Consider the following 21,536-nt stretch of genomic DNA (forward strand, 5'->3'; position numbering starts at 1 on the left):
AGTGGAGATGCTGGGGATTGAACCCAGGACCTCATACATGCGAAGCATGCACTCTACCACTGAGCTACATCCCCTATGAGACACAGGGAGCATGTTGATCATAAAAGCTTTATGAGATTCATCAGCGCTTTCTAAGTAGGAGAACACATTGAGAAATTTCCATCGAAACCGAAGCATTACCCGCGGCAGGTAAATTACTTCTTTCCATCCCCTGAACTGTCAATTAGATCTGTGAGGAGAATAATAGGCGCAGTTTTTCATGTTTTTTCATTTACATATTTTTCTTTCTCCTGTCAGCAAACTGAGTGAACATTAAAATTGTGATTTCATGTCGCCTGTTAACTGGGCAACATATAAACCATTTTGTGGTGATATTTGAATTGTGAATTGTGTGAATGTTAATGATTACAAAAAAGTGTAAAAGGATAATAAGAGAACGGGAAAAGCCGAGCAGGTTAAAAATACACCGTCTGTACTCTACAATGCATTATTATTATGTAACAAAGAATCTTTGAGTGTACTTGCATTGTACCAACACCCAAAGAGAATCACACGATCACTACATTGTCATTTTTGGACACTTCATGCAGTTGTTGTCACTGGATTGTTTTTTTTTTTAACTTTATCTTCATTTTCATTATTATTTTCTGCTGCAGACCAGCTCACGCTAAATAGATCCCCTTTGGATATTCAAGATAGAGAAGAGGTTCCACTCATACCTATTAAATGAGCTGTCCTCAGGTCCAATTCAGTGTATTAAGCAGCTGCAAAAAACAGACTGAACAAGGCAATCTCATTAGCATGTCTCTGTTAACAGCCCTCTGGTAATGGCTCTTCATGTTTTATATGAAACAGTGCACTTAAAATAAGCCTGTCCACATATGAAATGGAGCAAAAGAGCTGCTAGTGAACCATCTCTGTAGAAAGAGGACATCGCAAAAAGCTTTAGTAGTTTCAGTGTTTCCCCATTTGAAGGGGAAATCGGATCAGGTATCGCTACTTAACGCCAGTGTACGAAATAGTGAAGCCAGTTTCCTTAGTGAGCTTCGTGCAGTCAGTTTCAAAAAGTAAATCCTCTTGTATCCGGTTGTATCAACTCATTATTGAACAGTTAAGTGTAACGTTACAAGTTTCACTAAAAGCTCATATCTGCTGCTGAAGCAGCACAGTTCATAGATCAGTTCAATTCTATTAATGTTGTGTGATGTTTTTTGCTAATGGTATGCAAAAACGTGCAGGCTCATAACGCACCGCAGAAAACATTTTTGGTGTCACCAAGTGATCGTTTATGGCGTGTGTTCACTCTCACTTTAACAAATTAGATGCTTTCAGCTCACTGAAAACATCTAATTTTTTAAATGTACGGGTCAGGCCGGCAGTCAGCCAGTAAGAACTGTGGTAGCTGCTGAACATTGTGTCCTCGGGACACCAGGCTGTAGGTTGTTGACGAGATTTTGTAAATTCCAGCCAGCTTTTTATGAGGCTCCGGACAGATGATTGCACTAAGACCCACTGCTTCCAAGGGTAGGAGATATGAATAACGCTCTTAGGAGACAGCGAAGGAAAAAACAGAAGCATGCCCCTTGCTAGCCCACCAATACAATGCATGTTTTCATTCAGATACATGACGCATGTATTCTCCTTGAGCAGCAGTTTCCATCCACTTTTTCTAAACAGCCGGAAGCCGAGAGCAGCTCTCATCAATAACCGAAATACAATCATCATTTCCTGCTACTGTTAATGTGATTCAGTAGAATGCTAAATGTCAGCCTAGCATTATTTTATCTGTTTTCCCCCATTAGGCATGTAAATGACACAGAAAACTAATTTCATCTCTTCCCATGATCACATTTTTCTGCTTATTTTAAGTTGCTGTCTTTAGTCCAAATGTTCAGCAGAAATCTTCATTATTAAAAAGATAACGGATGAGTAAAAGCATTTTAAAATGAATTACCAGTAGTTTTGTTCATTTACAGATAATGAGAGCTCAGTTACAGAAAAAAAGAAATTAAAGGGATAGCTCGTTCCCAAATCGAGTTGACATATTTTCCCTCTTGGGCTGTGATGCTGTTTATCTGTTTAGATTGTTTTGTTGTGTTTTCCAGTTTTATCTGCTGTAGAATACCGCCTTCCCGTGAATATAACAGGACCTGAAGGCATCTGCTTTGGTGCTCAAATACATTTGAAAATCTCAGCAGTAATGTCTCTCTCTAGAAATCTTGAGTAACCCAGTTACTCACAAAGACCCTCAAACCTTGTTAAGAGCTGTTCCATACAGAACCCAACATTACAGGTCGTTCAAAGGGGAAGCCATTAATCTTCACATCATCTTCAAATGAAAAGCCATTAATAAACTCAGATGAGTGACTAGCTCAGGATTTCTGCAAAGAACCAGTTTTTAAAATATTTTTTGTCAAGGTACAGTATTGTGCAAAAATGTTGAGCTGCCCTCATTTCTTTGTGTTTTTGTAAAACAAATGCGAGGTAATTTACCGAAACATGCAAATGGAGATACAGAAATGCAACTCTAACAACTTGAAAGTCAGTATGTGATGTGACCATCTTTGTTCTGTAACACAGTGTGAACTGTCTTAGACAAGTGTTACTGCAGTTTCTTGAAGTAGTCTTCAGAAATAATTTTCCAAGGTTTTTAAAGGACATTCAAAAGTCTTCTTTTAATGTTGGCTGACTTTTGTGAGCCCGTTCTCACTCCCGAGGCGTAACATGTCGACGTTTTGTCACGTCCCGCGGCGTTCCTGTGGAACGCGAAAGGAGACCTTCGGCGTTCTTATGGTACGCGGCGGGTTATGGCCGAAATCCAGTGCAATGACGCTCCCGCGGTAATAGACGTTCCAGCCCTGTATTCCAGCCCTAAACCTAACCTTATGCCTAGCCCCAACCATAACCTTTTTCCTGACCTTAACCAAGACTTTAATTATGTTAAGTAGCGTGTTTCTAAGCGATTTGAAGAAAAAGAGCGAACATGTGTAGATTGAGTCCATACGGTTCTCATATTTCCTCATTTTTCCGAGGTCGTCATTCAGGAACGTGGTGGGTAGCCGAAAACGTAATATGTTGACGATTTGTCACCTAGCGTAAAATGTTACGCTTTGGGAGTGAGAACGTGTTGCTTTTGTTCTATTCTTTCCAGCACTGCCTCAATAATGTTGAGGTTCAGGCTCCGTGTATGCTAATCCAAGGTATATTTTTACCTATAATGTAGGCACTATTGTATCATTATCCTTCTTCTGAAATATTGACAATAGTTTGAACCAAACATGTGGATTTATCAGCTGTTGCTTCTTATTTTCAAACCAGTTTATGTGTAATTTAGCATATCTAAGTCTTTTCTAGTTGTTTCCCTTCCTCTAATTAGGATTGGCTTCTTGACAGCCACTCTTCCACTGAAATTAGTTCGTATGAGGCTTCAGTGAATCGTAGATCGAATAACACAAGGACCAGATGTATCTCTTCAGCTCTTGAGTTAATTGTCTTTATATGCTTGGATGAGTGTTAAGAGGCTTAACAAATAAAAATAAAACCCTAGAGATACAGTACTTAGAAATGCCTTTTAGGTCAGTTAAAATCCAGAAAGAGGCACATCTTTACAATATCTCCAAAACTGTGCATATTTAACATAAAATAATCTAAACCGAGAAAGAGAACTAAAGACAGGAAAAAAGTCATACACCTTTAGAGTGTCTTTAAATTGCATGTACCACTTTCCTTTTGGGCTGACATTATTTTATATGTAGTGGTTGTGACATCACATGTTCATTTTAGGAACTGTAATTTACTGCATGTCATGTCCCCAAACTCCCAACAGACACAGCACTGTCAGACATAAAGAATGCTTTGGTGTGGTGTTGCCGTGTCCTGTGACTCTGATATAATCCTTCATAAAACCAGCTGGAACACTTCAAATAGAGAAAGGTTTTGGAAAAGAGTTGTGGCAAAGAACATCAATGTGGCTTGCTAATGAAAAGTGATAGTGCGGTTGTGGAAGAGCAGCAGATGGGTTACATCATCGCAAGACATCACAGATTAATTGCAGCACACTTGAGTTGAAGTAGTTTGAATGGCATGGATGTCGTTCTCATCAGTCGGCGCATAAAACAAGCAGTGGCCAGAATATTGTGCAGTGTGGTTTAAAGAAGCATTAAGAGGGCACCTCTCAGTTCTTTTTGAGCCTGATGACTTTTTTGCACCGTGTCACATTGAGGTCAGCTTGCCCCTTGACATTGGAAACCTAATTAAATGTCTATGTCTGTGCTCCTGGGAGCTTTCTTATTTGTCTTAATATTTGTGCCGCTTCCCCAGGTTACTCTGGTGACCAGCCAGCCAGGCCGTAGCATTGTTCATCAGCTGGAGATGGGGCTCAAAGATGCTGACCTGGTTTCACTGAAGCGACTCCTGGTAGTGCAGATCTACAGTACAGGAGACTGGGGCCAAGACGCTCTCTCACCTGAGGCCGCCGCACCCTCAGAGACTGAAGGTAGGAAATACAAATGCACACACAAAACACAAGACTGGAGCATGCACACACACTCAGATTCACACAAATTGAGACTGTAGGGTCATTAAAGAGGAGACAGGCTGAGACAGGAGTGCATGTAACTCAGTTTAAAACAACAAGCAAAAAGCATTAACAAACACTCAGTCCTCATGAAGTCTGTTATCTATTTCCAAAGCAGACTTGACTCCTCCGCACTTTCCACATATCTCCCCCCCCCCCCCCCCCCCCCCCGTGCCTTCTTAATCATGCTCTGCGGAGCTGTGTAGCACTGACCCATTTATAACACCCTACTTTTACTATTTTTTTTACTGTTTTCAGCATATCTGCGCGCCACACTCATCACATATGTCACGGTTTGTATACCTTGGCTACAATCCAAACATTTGCCAGTCCTCTCTTAGAGAGCCTGATTTCATAATCACATGTCGTGTTTTTAATTACACGAAGGTTCAAGTGATGTGGTTTGGTTTGAGTAAGTAGAGGGTGCAATGAGGGCTGCGTAGGAATGAAGGGGTGAAAAGGGAGAACAACAGAAAGTGAGAAAGAAACATCCAAGTGGGAGCAAATAATGAGGACTGAGGCGTTTCATATAAAACTGTTTGTGCATCGTCTGTTTCTTCCTTGATCATAAATAGTTATTTGTATCTGTGGAGAAAATGACTTAGCAGACTTTAAGATTGGGTTGTTTTTTTCTCAGAAGTGTGTGTGTGAGAGAGAGATGCTGGAAACATTATACTAATGATGTTTCAGAGGAGACAAACTGTATTATGCAAAATCCACTCTCATTGTTCTTGAACATAATTAAGTGTCCCCACTGTGTCTAGAGGCTCAGAAGTCATGAGAAAGTTTCTTTGCTTTCTCCATAGAGCAGAATATGTGTCTCCGAATGAGCCGTTCGGATTTTGAGCGGCTTTTAACGTTAAAAGGGGATAACCACAGCTCCTGACTGCCAAAGAGAGCTCTTAAATCATAAATAAGCAGATGCAGTTCGCCATTGTTATTTTCTTGCTCGAGTAGTGTTCTGTTAACTTTGTTGAACATACAGCCTGCAGGTCTGAACTAACCCATCAAAGAGTAGAGTCTGGTCCTCTGGGTGGATTTGCAGAGTGTAAAAATTGGAGAAGGAAGGTGTAATTTTGGACTTTCAACTGTAATTTGCACCAGAAAGCATGTTGCAAGATGTTAAGAATGGATAGCATAGAAAACATCATGTTGACAATCATCTGTCTGAATCATAATCAGTTTTATAGCCTTAAATTACCTGTAATACCACAAGATAAAAAACTTAGTGCAAACCATTATGGAAGGACAGGCTCGTGCATGGTATGTACCACCGACAGATAGAGGAAGTGGCTGACATCCAGAAATCTTACTAGTGGCTGGACAAAGCTGGACTGAAAGACAGTACAGAGGCACTAATCATGGCAGCACAGGAACAAGCTCTGAGCACAAGATCCATAGAAGCTGGGGTCTACCACACCTGGCAAGACCCCAGGTGCAAGCTGTGTAAAGATGCCCCAGAGACAATCCAGCACATAACAACAGGGTGTAAGATGCTAGCAGGCAGGGCATACATGGATCGCCATAACCAAGTGTTTAGCATAGTATACAGAAACATCTCCCGAGGTCAAAAAAAACTTCTTGATTTTGCCAATAACTGTAGTGTGGCATGAATCTTAGACCTTAGAATATAAAAATTACAAAAAAAAATCCAAAAGTCAAAACCTCTAAAATACCTAGTGCTACTCCAAAAAGAGCAGGGCATTTGACATTGTGGCACACATCATTGACAGGGGAGTACAACATGGACAGAAGGGAATGAAGCAGTCAGTTCAGCCGAAGTTTTGTTGGTGCATTGATGCTTGAGACTTCATGGTACTTTGTGCCCTTGTACTTCTCCCGGACAGACTGCTGTGCATGCTGAGGGGCATTGAGGTATATGCAGTGAAGATCCTCAATGCATGGCATCAGATCTTCCAGAGAGTAGCCAGTCATCTCGTTCAAGGACTTGGGCCATGAGGCACCAGTCACTGTGGTGTTAGCCAGAATAGGGTGGTTGAGAATAATTGAGCTAAGATCCTGTGGGACTTCAAGATACAGACAGACTAAATGGGGATGGCTAACCAACCGGACATAGCGGCGTTAGGCAAACAGAAGAAGACGGCCATAGTGATAGATAGTGATGCACCGATACCGATACTGGTATCGGGTATCAGGGCCGATACTGTAAAATGTGTGTGTACTCATACTCGTAAAAGTTGACCGATACCATGAACCGATACCAACTTATTTCATTAATCAGAGGGTGGCTTGTCATTTCTGTTGTAGTTTTTTAGATTGGCCACTAGGGGGACATCCCACGCTAAACAGGCACAGGGTTAGGCGAGTCAGACTGGCAGCTCCAGATAAAAAAGAGAAACTGGAGGCTGCTGTAGCTAGGCTAAACAAAATGTCAGCAGTGTGGAACGGAACAGCCAACTTTAACTCAGGTTTTGGAAAAGCGATGAAAAATGTCAAGAGAAAATCCACGGACAGTTAAAATAACAGAGGCTCTGACTCATTTTATCGCTCTGGATGACCAGCCAATGACGGTCGTGGAAAATCAGGGAGATAATGGTGCCAAAACTTTCTGAAGAGGTAAAAACAAGCAGTGTGTGCGATGTCAGTTCTTGGTTTAATGGCACAGTGGACCGATGATCCACGGGCAGATGAGGAGTTTGTTCGTCAATGCCGAATACTTTGCCGAATATTTTGTTTGTTTGTTTACAATATGGACACTCTGCAATAATTTAAAAGTTTATTTTATTCTCAAACCTAATTTGTATTTATTTTATTCTCAAACAGAAGTGTTTATTTATTATTCCGAAAGCTCGAGACAGTGCCAATAGTTCAGTGATATTTTGTTAAATTACAATGTGGAGACTCCGCAATAATTTAACAGAAGTGCTTATTTTTCACTTGAAATTTTTTTGTGGTCATTTTTATTAAGATTTTATTTTTTATCAGCAAAGAATAAATAAAACCTGTCTTCCAATTCATTGTATTTGTGTGTGTGTGTGTGTGTGTGTGGTAGAAGTATCAGTTTTTGTACTCTGTATCGGCAAGTACTCAGATCCAAGTATCGGTATCGTATCGGTTTGAAAAAAGTGGTATCGTTGCATCCCTAGTGATAGATGTAGCCATACTGAATGACAGCAACATCATGAAGAAGGAACACAAGAAGCTCATGAAGTACCAAGGGCTCGGAGAAGAGCTCGAGAAGATGTGGAGGGTGAAGGTAACAGTGGTCTCAGTGGGAAGCGGAGCACTCGGACTCTCAGAGATCTCTGTTCAGAAGAGTGCAGTCCTAGGAACAGCTGAGATACTGCACAGGATCCTCAAGCTAGAGGATAGAGAGAAATTCAACCTTCATATTTTTAACATTTCCAGAGTTCCTCATGGTATACAGGGCTGAAACAAAATTCTGTACTTCCTATTTTATTCTTACTTTAAAAATAAATTTGTACTTGATATTCAAAACTAGGATATATCCCACGATATTGATGGAAGTTGGATATAGCAAAAAATCTTGTTTACCGAAAACAAGATTTTGACTTATACATGTTATACTGGCATGCGAAATGTAACTTTTTGTAAACGTGTACAGTGTTATACATACCCTTTAACTCATCCGAGACAGTTGTATCAGTTATGCAATGCTGCCTGCAAAACTGCTCTTATAACTGATCCCCTGCTACAGCTTTTATATAATATCTAAGGAAAAACATTGTTGCTTTGTTCCATTAGTCCTCGTGAGGCCTTTGCTCCCCATGGAGTCAACGTTAGCGTGAAGCGGCCTTTAAAAAACAGAGGTACTTAGTCCTTGCACAGGCAGTCAGGTGAAAGAGAGGATAGTGTGTTACATGTGAGTTTTTTAGAATTAAAAGTATTTAGAATAAAATATTGAGGAACCACAAGATAATGTCCCTGAATCAGTGCCTCAAGTACACATTTTTTTGTGTTTTTGTGTTATTTTATTTGTAGATCAATATGCGGGGGCACTCATTCGGATCTCTCCCCTGTATCTAATCAAACAGCAATGCCATTCAACATAGAGATGTTTGGAAAGAGCCTTGGAGATGTGGTTTTGTAGTTACTGCAGTCTGATGATTGACTTTGATGAGGATGCCACTGGGAATACATCACTGTGTTCCTCCGCAGTGTTGTTGAAGTGTTTATAGCACAGAGTGTTTGAAACATGACAGTCACTCTAACTTGATGATACTACGGCTTCCATCATCAGAGATATATCAGTACCAGTGGTCCTCCTAGACCTTTGATGTCCCACAAAAAGCTGTTAGCATTCATTCTTTCCATAGTAGAGTGGGCAGGATTGTTGAAACCCTAATGTCTGCACACAGACTTATTGGTTCCACTAGTTCGTAGCGGTTCCACTCTTCTGTGCTTGTCGATTGTTGTGCAATCACACTTAAAGTGCGATGTTTGATTTCTTTTAATTAAAGAACTTGAAAGGGGCTTGTAATTCCCAGCTCATTCAACAGTTCCATATCTTTATTCTTAGACTCGACTAGAGTAGATTTCCATGATTCATTTAGAAATAATCTTTATATATCTTATACTGTGCCTTGGTGCATCCTCTTACTTCATCCTCTTAAATAAGTTGTTTCAACACCCTTCAGCTGCCCTTTAGACCAGAATTCTTTTGATTGGCTGCTCGTCATAAACAAGACGATTAGAACAGCAGGTGGAGCTTACGTACCTGACGCGACCATATTAGGGATATGTGCTGTAAATGACATCATATCGATCCAGGAGGAGAAAACCAGAGATTTTTGAGCCTGACCTCATTATTTGAGACTCCGGCCAAATTTAATATGAACATCTATTGTAACAGAACATACAGTACAATAATTTATCTAAATAAAGCAAGAGAGAGATTATAATACATCACATGCTCTATTTGTGTGATAAACTTTGTCATGAATGTGTTACATTTTAGTCTCTTACTAACAGGAAAACCTCAAATGTTTTGGATAGGAGTCAGCCAGCACAGAAAAGGGAATGGGGTCAGTGCTTCATCCAAGAGCTACACTGACCTCAGAGTTCATCTGGCTGAAAAACCAAAGCAGGCTTTAATCAAGACATAAGAAGTCTTGAGTGTCTAGCCAGCATGAATTCAACTCACATTCACTGGATGCTCTAAGAGGTCCAAATTGTGTTTAGTCACTCTGTTGAACACCCTAGTGGAAGTGTGACAGGTTGATTGCTGCTCTGACACCTTTGATGGGGTTTAACCCGCAGTAGTTAATGCAGAGCTGCTCAGACGTGACACACAGAGAGATACTGCTGCTGTACCTTTTCAGTTATTAGTCGATTTCTTTTGTCATTTCTCCACTTTCAGTTACAAAAAGCAGTGTGCGGCTAGACGCCGGCCCCGCTTCACAAACATTTTTGGAAGCGGTGTATATACTCTTGAATCTGGGCGCATCATTCAACACCAGACAATTTGGTTTAGCTCTGTTTGTGTGTGTGTGTGTGTGTCAGTTATTTATTCCACAGAGTGAAGCATAGTGCAGGAAGTGGGTGGGATATCCATTTTTCTTTTGTACAAAGTAAAACAAAAACCATAACTATTTTTTCCCCTCTGTCTCTGTTTTGCTTGTCATTCTCACTTGTTGTCTTATATCATGTGTGAAATGGCATGCGGCAGATTTATACTGTCATTTTCTGTCTGTGTGCATGTGTGCCTGAGAAGCGGTATTTGTTATTATTATATCTGACCTTACAGCTGTAAAATGAGCTCTTAATGGAGTTGTTAAGATTTCTCACCTTGACACTCAATTTCAAACACGATTTTTAAGTGTCAGATTTTGTTTGAATCTCTCTTACGAGCACTTTTAAATTTGGTTTTACAGTCAAGGTTAGGAGAGGTCCGAGTTAACGGTCCTCACAAAAATGAAAGTATAGATATGTGAGTGTCTGTAAGCCAACGCCTTGACAAGCATCCGGTTTTTTGTTGAAACTCCACCAATGTGTCCTTAAATGTTAGGTCTGTTCTGTAATTTTACAGCTGAGCATCAGGGAGACGATACAGAAATGGGTCACGGAGTGAGACAGAGACAGGGATGATTATGGCACCAGTGGTTTTGGTTTCCTCTTCACAACTAAACAGCAACATTGTTGACTGAAACAGAGTCAACAAGCTGTCCCACTCTGAATGCAGCTGCTCCTAAGGGATAGTCAGAGATAGTCAGGCGTGAAAACTAATTATTTCTGTGCTGATTGATGAGCGAAAAATTATATGGCATTGTTTAGCTGTATTCAAACACATCTCATCCTTTGTCATTCGTCTCTGCAAAATAGCGCATCAGTCTGATGCACTATTTTGTGATGTCAGATGTCAATTTATTATAAATCTTATGCATTACATTAAAGTCTAGTGAAGTGCGTGTTTTAGATTGAGACATGAAAAGGTGTTTATCATTTGTAGTATCAATCTGATTTTTATTAAATATGATTGTAATTGTAAACTTGACATTTAAGTTGACATTTTTTGCAAACCATATTTCCAGCTGCATTTTCAAAGTACATACACAGGATAATGAAACCAACGTCAGATTGTTGTTTCCTTTGTGAAAGGCTGCTTTTTTTTAATCATTTCATTCACTCATAAACAGTCTAAAAGAGCCTTTTTTGTTATAATTCATTATAATACTGACGTCAGAATTTGATGAAAGTATCCTAATTTATGTCACTCATCAATTTAACCTCCATTCAACAATTTAAAACTACAACTGTGCTCACTGAAGCTGTACTTGAGAGAAATGGTGCATTGACAATATAGTGTAGCTTGACAGTAGTGTCCATTCAATCCAATTTCCACAGGTGTAAATCGAGTACCTCGTCTTTGCAAGCATCTGTGAAAGAATGGGTTGTTGTTCACTGAATTTGAGCTGCGATGCTGTCAGGTCGTGAAATTTCTTGTAAGAGAAGGAAACCCCCGACTGAGACAGCGTGTAATATACCTGCAGAAGATGCAGTTTAAAGCCACGAAGATCTGAAGTACATTCCAGGATCCTTAATCACCAGAAATGATTAAGCTAGATGACTAATATGTATTTACACATAAATGTGTTCTTAATGTCTGTTTAAAGCTTTGCTGTGGTTATTTTAATTTTGGCTTGAAATAAAAATATTTTTTCCTTTACTGTTACTGCAGCTTACTGCAACTTCTGCACGCGTGTCCTTTTCACATTTTAGAAAGGCAAAGCGTGAAAAGAACACGGTGGATCGGTGTGTCTATTACATGTTTTGCTGTCATACTGGGTTGAAAGCACACTGCTGTTTGCGTCTTATCTCTGTTTTCTAGTTACTAGTGCATTAGCGCTACTCTGCTAGCCTGCGATACTGTCTGTCTTTGAAATATGAAAGATTGTCATTTTTTTTCCATTGAAGTTTCTATCTAAAGAAGACCTGGACACATGCCTGGCTACATACTCTTCCTGCAATTGATTCTTATCCGGTCGTTAAGTCTGACGTCACTAACCGTGTCTGAGCCTAAACTCCGCTGCAGGTCCATATATCAAACGATCACTATGGCATTACTGAGAGTTGAAAAACTGTCTAAAGTCTTTCATCTTTAATAAAATGATCAGCGTTCTGCTCTACCAGGTGTAACAATTGAGTTTAACATCCAGGGATCCATGAAAATGGAATTTATGACATTTAACGGAGTTAGAAGTTAGCAGGAAGTTAGCTCGCTAGCTTCTATCTAAATACAATATAGCATGTTGTTTTGGAAACAAATTAAAACGTACAGCTCTGTTATCACTTCCAACATAAATGAAGACAGAAAACTAAACAGCAGTGACGTTTGTAGGGTTACTGAAGTTTGGCTAGCTGGTATATAATGATGTGCTACGTGACACAGCTATGTTAGCATAATATAAACAAGCTAACTTTTTTTCCACTCAATAAAAGTTAACGTGAGTGTTCTCGGTGGTCAGAAACAAATGTAATCGCATGGCAGGATGCTGTAAAAGGACCAAACTTCAGCCAGGAGAACAACTGAGATAATCCATCCACAATACGAGGTTAGTCATTCATATACTGCTGCATGGGCTGGGCTGTAGTTACATCCTAAGGTTATAAAAACTGAGCTTAAATGAATGATTAGCGGTAATAAAAGCCGAGGGAGGTCAACAGTGATCACTGACTGTTTTAGGAGCTTTTTGAGATTAAACAGAAGAAAATACAAAACATGTTAACAACACAAAAGCCATATTAAACGCAGACTACTTTAGGCCCGGAAGTACTTCATCACTTAACGACCGGATAGTTGGATTTTTGATCAAACGACAACCGTTTGAGCTGCATGCTAGGCGTGGACAGATTGATCCAAATGTCAGTAATATTGATGCCAACATTGGTATTGGTGTCGAATCAATACTAACGTGACCAGCTTGATGATTTCGTTTGTTTCAATGTTTCAATACATTGTTTGCGTTTTCATGAAAAAGTAGCTCTGTCTGTGCAAACACAGCTCCTCTCATGCTGGCACTTTATGCTCCGCCCCCTCCTTCCGGCTCTGACATGTTTTGCTGATGTGCGGTCGCTCAGCTGCACTGACAAAACACATGTGGGCTGCAGAGTGAGAAAGAGGAGCATTGTGTGGAGAGACTTTACAGCTGTTAATGAAAACAGTGCAAACAGCAATATATGTATGTGTCACGGTCTGTGCCGGCAGGGAAATAGGACCCAAACACCTGACTCTTCAGTGCAAACAGTGTTTATTTACAACGTGGTGAAGTAAGCAACAATAAATCCCCTAGTGTCCCAGACTCCCGTGTCGTGTCTTCTTCCCAAAAAGTCCCAGTGTAGTGCTCTCTGCTCCAGTGTCTCTGCACTCCCCGTGCTCACTGCTCTCTCTCGTTCCACATTCCTCCTGAGGAAAAACAATAGAGGTAGCCGTTAACACACTATATCCCAGCAGGCATACAGTCACACTTTCCGACAATGCTAGAAAACCGCCGTGAAGTCAAACGCAATAATCCAGCGTCGGTGGAAGCTCCATCGCTCTTCTAAATAGCTCCCCCGACGAGCCCAGATGAGGAGCAGGTGTGTGGCAAGGACTTCGGGTGTGGCCAGTCCTCAAGCCAGGCCACGCCCCTCAGGCCTGAAGGTGCCTGTAACTTGGCCACAGAAAACAGCAACACACACACCTGCCTACATACAGATGTGTACAGAGATCAGAGGCAGTGCAGACGACACACCAAATGATAATAACGATGATAATAATAATAATAATAATAACAACAACAGTCCCCACTGCTCACAGACCCCGAGTCCCCAGAGCCGGGTCCGTGACAGTATGAAAGAAATTTCATACTTTGTCAACACTACTGATTTATTAAATACATTTTTATTTTCCCCAAAACAGGCCACAAAAGAAACAAAGGAAGAGGGAAATCCTTTAGACACACCTAGACCCTCACACAGAGGTCAGAGGTCACTGACAGAGTCCTGTCAGAGATACACAGAATATCCAGGTAGCTCATTTAGTGGCAAAAGTAATGTTTCAATCATGACTCTTCAACATTAGTTAAAGCTAGTTACCGCAGTGTTATTGGTCATCATAACTGTTACTAAAAACTGCAGTCAGACATTAAAATAATATATTCAACCCATATGAAACATACTACATGAATGATTTTAATGAAATTGAATCAAAAAGAAAAATACTTCAAACTTGAAGTATGAATATGTCTGAATATAATACACTTTTATGGTGACTGTCAAGTTATTTTTATTTATGTAGCACATTAGAAGTTGATCTAAAGTGCTTTTCATGCAAACACTTTAATACAGCAAAACACACTCACAGTAGAAAACAAAATTCAGACATCTAGTTGTCATTAAAATATATCCACATGAAGTATATTGATGATGCAGACTTCATAAATCATGGCCCACTGCTGTCCCCTGCATACACTGCTTTTATAACTTACAAGTATGAGTATCTGTGATAACCAAATTGTATTTTTTGCAGTATCATACACCACTGCAACTACACAGAGAGAGAAGCAGAATGGTGGTATCTTGTAGAATATGGGTTACAACTGACCATTCAAAGAGGTTTCAGTAGAGGGAACGTCTGAGGAGGAGGCTGAAGTCTGCCAAAATAATATAGTATTGTTTTAAAAAACATGTTTGCTAGTACAGTATTGTACAGGACTCCCTCTACCAAGACTCAAGCATGTATTTTGGTTGGGTGTCCATATGCCAGTTGATCTAAATGTGTCTTTGGCAGCAGAGCAGATATCCTCCAGTTTGGCTGAGCTGAAATTGTCATTTTCACATTATGAATTATTAGAGGCACTAACAGACAGATGTATGAATAGCTTTGCAGAGGAGAAAATGTATGTAAATCCATTTCAGTTTCAAGTGTAAGGCCTTCACACACCAACCACAACAAATCCCTGTGAATATTTTGTGTGTTTAAAGGATTTTTCGCACTCACCTTTCTTAATGTAGTAGTTCGAACTGACCGTGTATTTTTATTGCACCAATTAGCAGCATTTAGTTTTGCGAACCAAGCCGGATTTGAATGATTTTTTAGATCCGAATCCAATCAGATCATTGCATTTAGCTCATAACTCAAATCGCTTACCAGGCGTGAATATACGGTGAGATGAAAATAGTAAAAAAAACGTACTATTTTATCTAAACTGCTTTTTAGCAAAGCTCATGTGAACACACAACAAGTAACAACCAATTACAAGAGAGAAGATTCAAATCAACCAATTAGATGTAAAGATTAAATCAATTGGCAGCTAAAGTTACCATGTTGATTGCATTCTGTGTAACTGACAGCAAAATCTTGGTAAATTGCTCCAGCACTACCAGCAAGAGTTGCTCTATAGACCTGTGGGGTGTTTCTGTTTGTGTTCCTTGCTTTAAAAATATGTCACAGATGCAAGGTAAAAGCTAAAAAGCCTTGATCAAATTATAATGGGTCTACATAAAGCTGTTAGATGGCACTCCTCTCACTCAAGTGCCTGCAAAGCAAAAGGCTCAGGATGTTGGCTTTGTGAACAACGTTGTGTGGTGGGGCGTGGTCTGCGGTGCCGTGCAGACGCACCTGCACGGCATCCGCAATCACGCCCGCCGTGTTAAAACACGGGGACTCAGGGGTTGGTGTTGTGTGGTGGTGAGATATTAAATAAAATGGCTCTGAACGATACTCCGTGATCCCGCCGTGCCTTATTCTCGCCACATTGGTGCCGAAACCCAGGAGGCAGCACGGCGGGTCCGTATCGGAGCCAGGAAATGGAGGAGCTGGCCCAGAGGGTGGCCGAAATGGCTGCCGCCCAGCGGGAGCAGGCGGCGGAGGTGCGTCGCCAGTAGGAAGAGCTGCAGGACCAGTCCGAGCGCCACCTGGAAAGGATTGGGGAGCTGGCGGCGCTGCTCTGGGCCTGGGCGCCACCCCCACAGGTGTGTCCTGAGGAAGCGGTGGAGGAGCCGCGTGAGGCACCTCAGCAGGCGGAGGTGGCAGACGAGGCGCGCGGGGATCTGCGGGGAGCCGCTCCCGCCAGCGGCGGACGAGCCGCTCCCGCAGGAAGAGGTGGAGAAACCGGGAGGGGAGATGGCGGTCCCCGTGCCAGGGGAGCCTGCTCGACCTGTGCCCGAGGTCGAGGATCGAGCTGCCCCGGAGCGTCAGATGCGCCCGGTAGTGAGCCCCTCCCGGGGCCGGCGGGGTCGTGCCGGCTTGCCAGGTAGCCGGCCTCCGGACCAGTTTCGCCGCTGCTGCTGGAGGCGTGGCCGACCCCCGGACAAGGCTCGCCACCATTTGAGGTGTGGGCGGCCTCCGCAACGGACTCTGCTCTGTTGTTGTTGGGAACCGGTGGGGTGGGGGAGTAGGTTCGGCCGGATGACTCCCCGGCCTCAATCGGGCGATGGGGGTGTGTGGTGGGGCGTGGTCTGCGGTGCCGTGCGGACGCACCTGCACGGCATCCGCAATCACGCCCGCCGTGTTAAAACACGGGGACTCAGGGGTTGGTGTTGTGTGGTGGTGAGATATTAAATAAAATGGCTCTGAACGATACTCCGTGGTCCCGCCGTGCCTTATTCTCGCCACACGTTGTTTAAGAGAAAACACATTTTTGTTTAGTAAAAAGTAATCCTGTGTCATCATCAAGTCCTCCACGATAATACCAGAATAATTTTTTACGTACTATATAAATGTTACATCGTAATACCATTGCTATAGCAACACCATCTATGTTCCCTAATGTGTGCAGGAACGAGAAGAGCCTGCGCTTGTCTCCAATGACGTTTAGTACCTAAAAAGAAGGCTACTTAAAAACGTTGTAAAAGCACAATACTTTGATAACAACAAACTTTGCACCACTTAAGGCAAAAACACATCGCTGAGTCATCCAGGCCACGAAGCATGTGACAGTACTGTGCAGCTCCTGACAAGTAATTCGTAAAGAAGGTTGGAAAATAGCCTTCATTTACTTATGCGTATAAATGCAAGCACTGAAAAAACTGTTTTCTGTATTGTTAGAAATGTTGTTTTCACTGTTATTAGTCTTTTGATTAAATTGAATTTTGAGGCTATATCGCCCATCCCTAATGGCAGTCCATCTTAATACCAAGGATGCTGATTTGGTGCGAGAAAAACTTACAGATTGTTACCGAACACAACAATTAGTGAGAATGTTTTCTTTGCAGCAATCCCACCAAAAATAATAAACACATTTCCATACAGCAACACATAATTAGATTTTTGCTTTGCAATAGTTCCACCAATAAGAGGGGAGGAGGCGATGGTATATATAGAAGTACAGAGAAAGGGTGATAAAGGCCTGATTTCAGAAAAAAGAAGAAGAAGGAAACAGGGAAAAAAAGACCACATTTTGACTGACAGGTGTTGATAATGGTATCAGTAGGTAGGCAGATAGCCTCTTGCTTTTTACCTGATTGAAGTCAATACATTGGGGTCACTGGAGGCTGACTGACTATAATCCAAATAGCCTTTTGCAGTTTATACTACATCCTTTGTGTGAGAAGCAGGAGAGACCAGTCAAAGATTCCTCTGGAAAAAAGAAACTCCGACCAAGGTCGAGGTGGAACCCTCACCTTATGCTTACCTAATAATTATTTCATGTAATTAAAGTAAATTGTTTGTGTTTCTCTGTCTCTGTTATTTTCCATAGCCTGGAAATGCTAAGGAAATGCATCTATACATCATATATGCAAAGCTTTCTTTACCTCAAAACTCCTATTGTTAGCACGCCTATTTAAACTCCTATAGATAGATAGTAGACGTATATGTGACTGGTTCACACCATATGGGGCTCAATTATATAAAGAGATTGTCACCAAAAAAAGAGAGTATGAGATTAAAAAAAATCAAAAAAAATCCCTGTGTTCAGGAAATGAAGTTAATTTTTGAGTCTGTTTGCTTTTCCACACCAGTCTGGGATTTTTTTTGTTGTTGTTTTGTTTTGCCATTAAGCTGGTCGTAGGTGAGCAAAGCAGGGTAATCCGTTACTAAACAGCTGCAATTAATAGTTTTATAATGAAATACAAATGTCCCCAGTAGTTTAAAAATACTGATTATCTTAAGACAAAAGCAAAGACAATTGGGATGTGTTTGCTAAAAGTTAGGAGTAGATAATATGATGGACTGGATCCAAGATGAATTCAGCATGCCAAATCATGTTTCTGCCAGCTTTAACAGGGTAACACTTTCCTCCCTTCAGACTGGAGAAATATGAACTCTTCTGCAGCTCTCAGACTTTGTCCATCTGTTGCATGTTCAGTCTGTTACATACAGCCCATTCAACAGTTTCTATTCACACTTTAATATTAGGTGTTGTTTTCAGCGCAGTGCAACTTCTATACACGAGTCTTGATCGTGATCGGGATTCATGAGAAAAGTAAAATGCTTTAGTTTTTTTTTGCAAAGTCACTGTTGGCACTGGAGGCCACCTCTGTGAAAGATACCCATAGTCACTCAAAAACACCATCTGGAGCAGCTAGACTGACAGATTATTACCATCTGTCTCTTATGAACACCTGGACCTTTGTCATCTGAGCTCCATCTTTCTGTCTCTCTCTCTCTTTCTGTTTCTGGGCCTGTTTAATCACAAACAGTATGATTGCATAGAGGATTTAATCTCCCGCATTTAGTTGGTTACCCAAAGACTATTAGCACTAGTTGTAAAGTGCCTATGTGTTGTCATCTGTTCAGACTGCTACTGCTTGCATAGCGTGCATGTTATCATGCAGTGCTTAGACAACAGGCATAAAAGCACCAGCTATAAACAGACATATTATAAGAGAGAGAAATGGCACTTTAAGATTCCTGCATTTAAATTTATTGGAGAATAAAGAGAAAAATGTAAGTATTGCTGTCAGATTTCAGTGGTAATTATATACATGCATTCTTTATTTGACCACTCAGATTAAGTCAATACATATATATTAGATCAAAATAACTGCTTTGCTGCAGGCTTGTTTCTATAAATACTGTAAGATATTGAAGGGAAGTTTGTGTGGCTTCTGTGTCATAGGCGCAATGCAAGAGTTAAATTACAGGAACACCAATCGAGAGTGCCAAAATGAAGTATCATGATTTCAATTTCAATTTCTTTATTGTCCCACAAGGGGAAATTGGTTTAGCAGCAGGATATAAATAAACAGAACAATACTATAAAATAATAATGACAATAATAGTGATAGAAAGTCCTAGGACAGTTATTTGCCATTGAGGAGACAAGATGCAGTGGGGATAAAAGAAACCTGGAGTCTTTTGGTCTTCCTCACAGGTACTCTAAAACGGCGGCTGGAAGGCAACAACTCAAACTCACTGTGAAGTGGATGGTTCAAACAATTAATAATAGAATGAGCCTTTCTAAGCACATTTCTATTGTAAATGGCCAAAAGTCCATCTTGCCAGTGCCCTGAAATTTTGCTAGCAGTTGTAACCAGAAGTCCCAACCGATTCTTATTCTTCACCGTCAGGTTACCAAACCAGGCAGCGATACAAAAAGACATCACAGATTCGATAAAACTTCTATAAAACAAAGACAACATCTCAGATGAGACATTAAAAGATCTCATTTTCCTTAAAAAGAACAGTCTTTGTTGAACTTTTTTAGTAGTCATGAAACACTTTAAATTGCAAACAGTATGAGATCCTGCTCTGTCCTTAACAATATAGTTGTTTTTTGACTAGAAAATTTCAGTACAACTTCTCTACCTTACCTCTTCTATATGTTTGTGTATGTGTATAACAGAATATCTGGGATAGGCTGCCAGGTCACCAACGGTCGATCTAGACTGGAAAGATTCAATTTTCTTTTTTTATAAGTAAATCAATTTTCCATTTCTCAACTACCTCGAGACTCTGTTGGATTTAACTTAGTCCCTGAAAGACTTAATGAGACACTATAAGCCTCCAGCTTCAGATTTAAAGAATATATTTACTTCATAGCAGTAGTGAAGGTAATAGCCTATTACACCTGTGCGATCTAGGGAGTCCAAGTCTTCAAAGCACAGCTTTATAAATGACTCTAACTTAATCCAGCAAAATCATTGGCAACTACATCAGGGTGATTCTGTACGCAGATTAATAAAAAGTAAAGTAAAAAAATCTGATTTGTTTTGTCAGTCAGCTTTACACCAAACCTGAATATAATATTAGCCAAATGTTCCCTCCGTCTCTCTTGTGCGGCTTTGTGTGGCCCTGTGCAAATAACCTAAATACAAATGTGGGACTAGAACAAATAACAGGCTTCAAAACTTAATGTGTTGCTCTGTATCTTACTAATATCTCAGTCTGTGACTTTCTACGGGGTACATAAAATCTTGATTGGAGCGGCTGTTGACATAACTTAGCATAGCTTTGATTCTGGTACACTTTTAGTTATGTCTAAACTAAAGTCTGTATGCGTCATTACATAAAATATATGTATATCTGAAACTAAAAACTAAGCTGAATAACACAAATCAACTGACTGGAGCAGTCTTAGCTTTATAGGAAAAGGAGTTTGCTGCTGTTCTGCTGATTTCTGGCTTTACGAAACTGTAACAGTGTTACGGGACTGTTATGTAATGGTGATTTGCTGTGAGACACAGTATGACTTCTTTACAGCATTTCAGAGCTGTGCTGAGTCTGTCTTCTGAAGCATAAAGACACTGAGTAAAAGAATGTAGCCCAGATAAAAATAAATAAATAAATAAATTGCTCCTCTCGGTGAATCACGGAGTTAGCTGGCACATGAATGGCTTGACTCAAAAATAGACATTTCCAATTGTATAGTTTTCTTTGGAAAAAGAAATACGCACCTGACAAACAGTTTGTACTTCTACTGAGTTTCTTCTCCTATCTGAAGTATCTCTATGCAATAGCTTGCAACTATTGGCTTGTTAAACTAAATACACTTTAAAACTCCCGTAATGTAATGTGACACCTTTTCCCCACTGAAAATGTCATCATTTGGTATTTTATAGTCTCACATAATGATTCTGAACAGCTCATCTCCTGCTGTCGTTAGTCTGCTGTTCCTCAGGGAATCCCAGCAGAGCCTTTTTACTTTTTAAGATTCTCACCGGAGAGAGCGTTTTGCTAACTGTGCTCAGCAAGACACTACATTCAGAGAGTGAATGCGGACTTATTATTACATAGACATGCATTTCTTAATATTGCAATTATAGCCACATACATAAGCTTCTGTCATCCTCTGATTGTGTGACAGCACCCTGATGAAGGGCTGCCATTATGCATGCACAGTGATTAATTATGCTTTTGTTTTTTAAGTGTTTTTAGTTCGGCGTTGGTGAGGTGATTAAAGCCTGTTTTTAAATATGTGATTAAAGGAAATGGAGATGATGGAGATCGTTCCCCATGCTTCATACAACAAGCACACTCTGTCACTGCTGCCCCCTTGTGCCACATGTCTTTGCTGGGTAGTGTTTCCTTCCCTCGTCTGCAAAACAGACCAAAAAC

At 40.7% G+C, this 21,536-nt stretch overlaps 2 protein-coding genes and 1 non-coding gene across 4 annotated transcripts in view; 1 reads left to right on the top strand and 2 right to left on the bottom strand.

Annotated features, from left to right (window-relative positions):
* LOC146521660 (uncharacterized) overlaps positions 1–21,536 on the bottom strand; it is a 188,497-nt gene that overhangs the window by 128,657 nt on the left and 38,304 nt on the right. The window lies entirely within an intron of this gene.
* Positions 1–21,536, top strand: part of m1ap (meiosis 1 associated protein) — a 76,829-nt gene that overhangs the window by 4,127 nt on the left and 51,166 nt on the right. For both annotated transcript variants that reach the window (XM_085155440.1, XM_085155439.1), the window contains exon 4: positions 4,321–4,495. In XM_085155440.1, the coding sequence (XP_085011566.1) occupies positions 4,321–4,495 (175 nt within the window). The remainder of the gene's footprint in view (positions 1–4,320; positions 4,496–21,536) is intronic.
* trnaa-cgc (transfer RNA alanine (anticodon CGC)) lies at positions 3–74 on the bottom strand. Its single transcript has one exon. It is a non-coding gene; the product is annotated as a tRNA-Ala (tRNA).

Source organism: Neolamprologus multifasciatus, chromosome 3 (genome assembly GCF_963576455.1).
Source record: "Neolamprologus multifasciatus chromosome 3, fNeoMul1.2, whole genome shotgun sequence".
In the NCBI taxonomy this organism is placed as follows: domain Eukaryota; kingdom Metazoa; phylum Chordata; class Actinopteri; order Cichliformes; family Cichlidae; genus Neolamprologus; species Neolamprologus multifasciatus.